Source organism: Magallana gigas, chromosome 5 (genome assembly GCF_963853765.1).
Source record: "Magallana gigas chromosome 5, xbMagGiga1.1, whole genome shotgun sequence".
Classification (NCBI taxonomy): Eukaryota; Metazoa; Mollusca; class Bivalvia; order Ostreida; family Ostreidae; genus Magallana; species Magallana gigas.
The window spans coordinates 55077724-55084412 of record NC_088857.1 but is presented as its reverse complement, the minus strand read 5'-3'; the positions used below and the strand labels follow the sequence as shown (position 1 = coordinate 55084412).

General features: G+C 34.0%; 1 protein-coding gene across 2 annotated transcripts; it reads left to right on the top strand.

The window, feature by feature from the left end:
* The first annotated feature begins 2189 nt into the window (after window positions 1–2189).
* Window positions 2190–5619, top strand: LOC105342667 (uncharacterized). Of its 2 annotated transcripts, none has more exons than XM_034460348.2 (2): window positions 2190–2297; window positions 2683–5619. In XM_034460348.2, the coding sequence occupies exon 2, from the start codon at window positions 2750–2752 to the stop codon at window positions 3449–3451; it is 702 nt and encodes a 233-aa protein (XP_034316239.2). In that variant the 5' UTR covers window positions 2190–2297; window positions 2683–2749; the 3' UTR covers window positions 3452–5619. The 2 variants fall into 2 exon arrangements, with proteins under 2 accessions (XP_034316239.2, XP_065939738.1); XM_066083666.1 differs by having other exon boundaries at window positions 2216–2291.
* The last annotated feature ends 1070 nt before the right edge of the window (window positions 5620–6689 follow it).

Genomic DNA, 6689 nt, shown 5'->3' with positions numbered 1-6689 from the left:
CTTTAAATTTACAAAACACATTTTGAAAAACTTCAAAGGCCAATCTAGGAAATTTAGAATGGGAAATTCGTATTAAACTTCGGGGGGGGGGGGGGGGGGGGTGATTTCTGAGTAGCGCAAGTTTCTTTTAGAGTTAACTTAGAATTTATATCTTCTTTTCTGATATCATAAAATCATGAAAAGGCATTCCATATATGAATTTATAAGATAAAACCAAGATACTACTTGAGATTTATTTCTAAGAGGCTGGGGTTAGAGTGTACGTGAGAGTTTCTTTTGGTTACCACGTGCATGTACAACAGATAAAACTGTTAAAACGTTGCCTACCGGGTAACCGGTTATTGCATAATTCGGGGTGAGAAAGTGATTGGGAGTGATAGGGACTATTTCTCAAAACCACATAATGAAACTAAATAAATTCTAATTACTCTATACCAGGAGTTTTAATAGTTGAAATTTTAAAAGATTTAATTTTAATGTGGAATATTGCACAAAGGCTACATTTTTAACAGACTTGAATGTCCACTCATGTTGTATCCTGATACTTGAATAGCAAGGTCACAAATTGTTGTAAGGAAGTTCCTGATAAAAATTTTGAAGATTTTCCACAATTATTTTCTTCGCTGAATTTCCCACCCTTCTGCGAAGAAATGTTAATTACAATCAACTTTTTGAAAGTAACAATAATTTACCATAACATCGATTCATCTTGAAAATTAATTTCTAAAATTGAGAGAGAAAAAAACATGGCCGGCCTCGAACTTATTTCTTACAGATTACCTAGGTCCTAATGTTCATCGCTTAAAAGGCATCTTATATAGCTTGCCTGAATGTAAGAAAACCAGTGTGTGGAGGATATAAAAGTCCATCATAGAGTGCATATGTTACATTGCTCTCTATTTCAGATTTGATGAAAGTATCGATATTATGAAGGAGGCCTGTCTCTACATTTCAACAAACCTGAATGACGCTGTGATCCGGTGTAAAGTAGAATAATGACCCCCCCCCCCCGCCCCGGTCATTATTCTACGCAGAAAAATGACCCCCTGTCATTTAGAAGAGGCCTGTATAGAAATATAGGGAATTTATCAAATATTCAATGAAAAACCTATAATTAAGTATTATCAATTACGTTTTCAATTATTTTCAATATCTTTAATAGGGAGGCTGGTTGGTCAACAAATTAACCTCCAGATCTGTCTTAAACTTTGACATATGGAATTTCTGGCCATAACATTGGATTTAGTATAAAGAAAAAATTCAAATATTTTAGGTCTAAAATTCGATCATTTCCCAGGCACGTAGCATCGTTTTTGAAAGTGGGGGGGGGGGGGGGGGGGCAGACCCATCCAAAGAATCTTGACAAGCAAAAAAAAAAAAAGGGGGGGGAAATTTAAAGTTTACAAGAATCTTCAAAATCCTAATCCGTGCTGGAGGGGGGGGGGGTGGACTCAGAAAAAAATCTTCCCTACCAAATTTTTTCCCCTCCAAATCATGAAATTCCTAATCCGTGGGGGGGGGGGGGGGGTAACTTCAATTTGACTACTCATTTCCTTATTTTCATATCAATTTTTTACTAACTTCCAAAAAAGTAGGGGGGCCAACTCCATTATAATTCATTTTTTTATATGTAAATTTTAAAAAATTTGTTGCTGCGAGAAAAAGCCCCCCCCCCCCCCCCCCGGCCCCCCTCCCTGATGCTACGTGCCTGTTTCCTATATGATATTTCCTGTACTGAAGACTAATAACACTAGGAGAACTTCCAGTAGTAATGTGTTTCCAAAATGAATTATGTATTTCATGAACTGACAGTTCTATGAGCTGTTGCAACACTTTGCAGTCCTCGAGTGCATCGTGTGCACTGTATCGATGTTCAACATGCTAGAAACCAAACTTTCTAAAGAAAACATTTTACGTTTCTAAAACAATTATCCAAAGAATTACAGTGTCACAAATCCCACAAGTGATATCTTTTATCAGCTGATCAGAGTACCAATGCACCTTAAAGTAGTCTTTTATTACAGAAGATTGTTCTACAAGTGCAGTGGCCATGTCGATAATACTAGCTATTGATCACTATTGATATTTTTATGCAGTGTTATTTATTTTACCTTTTAATGTATCATACTATATGATTTGTCCTTTTTAAAAAAAAAACACCATTTAAGAAAGCCCAATTTATGAGAGCGCAGTTACATTCAGCACTAGTTTTACCCAACCTCTTATGAACCAAAACGAAAGTAAAATTGTCGGCTACATGTCAAAATTCCTGGTAAAAGGTTTTACCGGTTGTTTTTGTTTTTGTAAGTAAATTTTGTCACGACTTTTAAAATATGGTAGTTGTTTTCATCATAATGAATTTATCAATTTTAAAACTAATGTTAGTGCAGTCTTCACAACATCGAATTTGACCGACGTATTTTGCTATTTATAACGGTGTATGCGCGTAGTTTAGGCAAAACTACGTAACGATAATTATTATTCATTGCCTCTTGATACGAAAATAGAAGCTTGTTATAGATTTTAAAACTTCGTTTTGTTCTACTTACAATAATTATTACCAGGGCCAATATAGTTTGATAGCGATACTGTAAGCGGCATGGTTAATTTCACTATCACAGTGAGTGGTGTTATACGGACGTTTTTGGCACGCTGCTCAAATGTGTTTTTCCTTCTTTACAGCATTTCAATGAAAAGTTTTGTCCATATGACCAATAAAATGATTTGAGGTCCAAAGTCAAAAAACACAATGTACATCAAGTTGACCCTCACGGACCCGGTCACAAAAGCTGAAGAGGACGGCTGCATTCTCCTCAAACGGACCCGCAACGCCGTAAAGAAAGTCACCGAACAAGAAGTTCAAATCACCGACCCTGGATATCTCTGTATCATGCGTATTATGGTCAAAGGTCCATTTGAGGTTGATGGAGTACATCGCTTACCTAGAATAGGAAAATTCTTCAAAGACAGCGACATAAAGATGAAAATCATCAAGAAATTAGAAAAAGTCCTAAAGCGGTTATTTTTCAGGATGTGTATACAAGCCATGATGATTGTGAAGATGAATGAGTTTGCGATGGTCAAGTTGTATGAAGAAATCTGCCTCCAGGATATCCGAGTGTTTGCCGTGTTGATATTACGAATGTCAACCTGGCGGGAGACGATTGTGGATATAAACGGCACCAAAACAACCAACCTTCGGGAGCTCCTACAGATCTTTGCATCTCCGGAGGAGAATTCGGCCAACATTTGTGACGAGACATTCTTGATGCAGATGTCGCTGTGTAACTACATCCAAGACCGGTGTGGGGACAAGTCAGAGATAGGGCTCAAGGCAGACAAGTTGCTGGAACTTTTTAAAGACACTCTCACTAATAGAGGCCACAAGCCAAAGAGGCTGGAAGTTAGTTATGGGATGAAACCAGACAGAACAATTGTTTACTGTTCTTGATAATTTATAGGCAATGTTAAAATTTTCTACAATCAATCAGATATACTTTCAGTTCAGTCCCATGAATGAATGCTGGTTGCTGGTTTGTTATATTTTTGTTGTCAACAGAATGGATTTTCTGGTTGTTTAATCTTTTTTGTTTTTGGTGAGTTGGTAGGTTTGATTGAGTCTGTTAATTGTTTTCCCTATATTGGTTTTTTTTGATAAGTTTGAGAATGGTTTTGAGTGAAAATTGGATTTTTTGATGCAGTGTTTCAAATTATAATGTGACATAAAATAGAAGAAAACTTTTGTGCTATAGGCATCTGTGCCAACATCTAAAATGTGTGAGCATTAAGTTATAAGGAAATGATGCATGAAATTACTAGAGTTAACTTGAGAAGGGGAGGGGGGAATCTGATGGTTATTTGAGTTTGGCGGGGGGGGGGGGGGGGGGGTATAGGAATTTTTTTTTTAGATTTTAAGTAAATTTAAAATGTAAATTTTAAAATATTTGAATTTTGCAAACTTTGGTCTAGCCCCCCCCCCCCCCTCCCCTGTGCATGTTACTGTCTGATTAACTGGGTTTTCAATATTGTTCAGAAACAATTTGCCTGTCATCATGTTCCACCATCCAGAGTGCCTTGATGAGTATATATTTTTTCTTCTTTGATTCTTTTTATTGATATTCTGAACTAAAAAATTCAATTCTAATGACTTCATATGTACATGTACATGTATGGTACATGCATGCATTTAGAATAAATAAGTGTTAGTGATTTTCTTAATACTTTATACTTACATTTCATATTGGTGTGTGCTTTTCATTTTATGATTGTGAATAAATGATTGTATATATATATGTGACAAAATGATTAGAAAAGTTTTGTGTATTAATTTAGTGTGAAAACAGATAAATAATGTAAAAATATGATATGTGCAATACATGTATATTTTAATTTTGATCTATGCATAGAAACCTTATTATACACTTTTGTATGAATGGCAACTTGTTTTTACTATCAAACAATACTAATTGATCCTGCCATATTCCAGCAAAACCATGCATACAACACTCATTGTATTGGGAGTATTTTATCTCATTGTGCCGTACCATGTGTACTGTGATACAAATTGGTCACCTTTATAGATGCCATTATTAGAGATGCAAGATCAGATTCTTATACCTGATGATTTATTTACAGTAATATTTGTATTATTTCCTAACACATGTATTTAACATATTCTGCATTTCCAATATCCTATGCATAATATGTAATTATTGGCAAGTATTTATGTATGTATGAAACCTTATGTTTATACATCCAAGTTACATATACACTACCTTGCCTTTGTAACATTGGTTTGGATATTGACAATATACAGTACATTTAAAAGTGATAGTGTATTCATCATGTAACAGCATAATGTTATTATAATACCTCAAAGTAAAAACAATATTCTATTCCATTGGTCATTCAAATCATGTCCGGTTGATAAAACAGCATTTCTTCATTCGTCAGAGAATATGTTTTGTCTATTAGTTAGAATTTCTCCTATAGTTGTGTGTGTGTGTGTTTTTTTTTTGTTTTTTTTTTGGGGGGGGGGGGGGTTACATGTTACATTTATGTGTCACATCACAACCTCTTCCATTTTTTGATATTTGATTATACATTATATTTTTAAATCATAAACTTGAAAACAATGTAATATTATTAACAATAATGGTGCCATTTGCGGTTCACAAACTGTGAGTTTTAATGTGTACATTTAGAGGTTGTTTTAGTGCCATGTCCAGATGCCTTAAGAATATACATGTAAGATTTACTGCAAACATCTATCTCCGTATTAATTATTTTTATTTAAAAGAAGTAAACAGAACAAAAGTGCTTAAAATTATCATTTGTATACTTAATTAGTCAAAATCTTAATGGTTATAGATTTTTTGGCTACCATTATTATAAATAATTAATGTATTTACTAGTACATGTAGTTTAAATGATTTTGGATTATGTGATTATCTGTAAGATATATATAGGATTGGTCAAATTATTTGTGTGCTTTTTTAGTCTTCTCAATTTTTTGTGATAATTAAGCTTACATGACCAAATATCTATGATTATCAGCAAAAATATTTAGTATACATTTTACTTCACCATTAATGGAATATAATAAATATATAGAAACTACCCTTAGTTTGTTTTGTCTGTATTGAGCCCAAATTTGAAGTTCATATAGTTTAAATTTAGTTATTTTTTAAAAAATAATTATTTTTAGCTCATCTGAGCCAGAGGCATAAGTGAGCTTTTCTGGTCAAAATTTGTTCTCTGTCGTTAGCTTCGTCGTCGTCAACTTTTTACATTTTCATTTTTTTCCCCAGAACGACTAGGCCAATACAAACCGAACTTGCGATAACCATAACTAATATAAGAAAGAGCGAAAAGAAAGGTATAATTTTTAATTATATTGGTTACGAGCGACGGGATTCCATAGTTTGTATTAGACTGGATATTCTGTCGCTGCCGACAGCCGAGTTAAATTATAGCCAACATTACTCAAGCGAGCAATGAGACATCTGGGCCTCTTGTTTAAAACCATCTTGAACATTTAAAGTAAAGAATGTAAACATTTCTTGAAATGGTTTGTTTCTGTTCGTAACAAACTAATTAAAAACTGTTGCAAAAAGATAAAAAGGCAATAAATAAGAGGTTCTATTTGTTGTTTTTTATGCGTAACAGAACTGGATATTTTAATCATTTAGAACTGCGCTACTACAGACTTAAACTCAAGATTGAAATATCTGAAAAAATATGAAAAGAGGTCGGTGTTGTCCATTACAAAACCATTTGTTGAGGAAAAGGTCTGTGCTTGCTTATTTGATTGCAATTTTGTCTCAAAGTAGGATAACAGATTGTTTTGATTAACCATTTATTTTTTTCTATGAAAATATAACGTCAATGTGTCTCCATAGACACAGGAGTTCTACATGCAAGCATAGACTGAATTTTTTGTTGTTCTAAAAATAGATCCCATGCCGGCTGATAAAAATAAGAGTACCATATGTTAAAGCAAAGTTACAACATTAATGTGCAAAATTCAAACTTTTTCCTCGTCGAATGTTTGCGGAGAGGACACCAATGAACCCTATTCATATTTTTTCAGTTATCTAAATCTTCAAATAAGTCTGCAGCTGCGCAGTTCGACAGCTCTTTGGAGTGATTAAAAAGGCATTGTTCTGTTCTTGTAGGAAGAACCTCAT

Bases quoted from the DNA above. Each gene is read 5' to 3' on its own strand.
- LOC105342667 (XM_034460348.2), top strand. From the start codon at position 2,750: ATGTACATCAAGTTGACCCTCACGGACCCGGTCACAAAAGCTGAAGAG.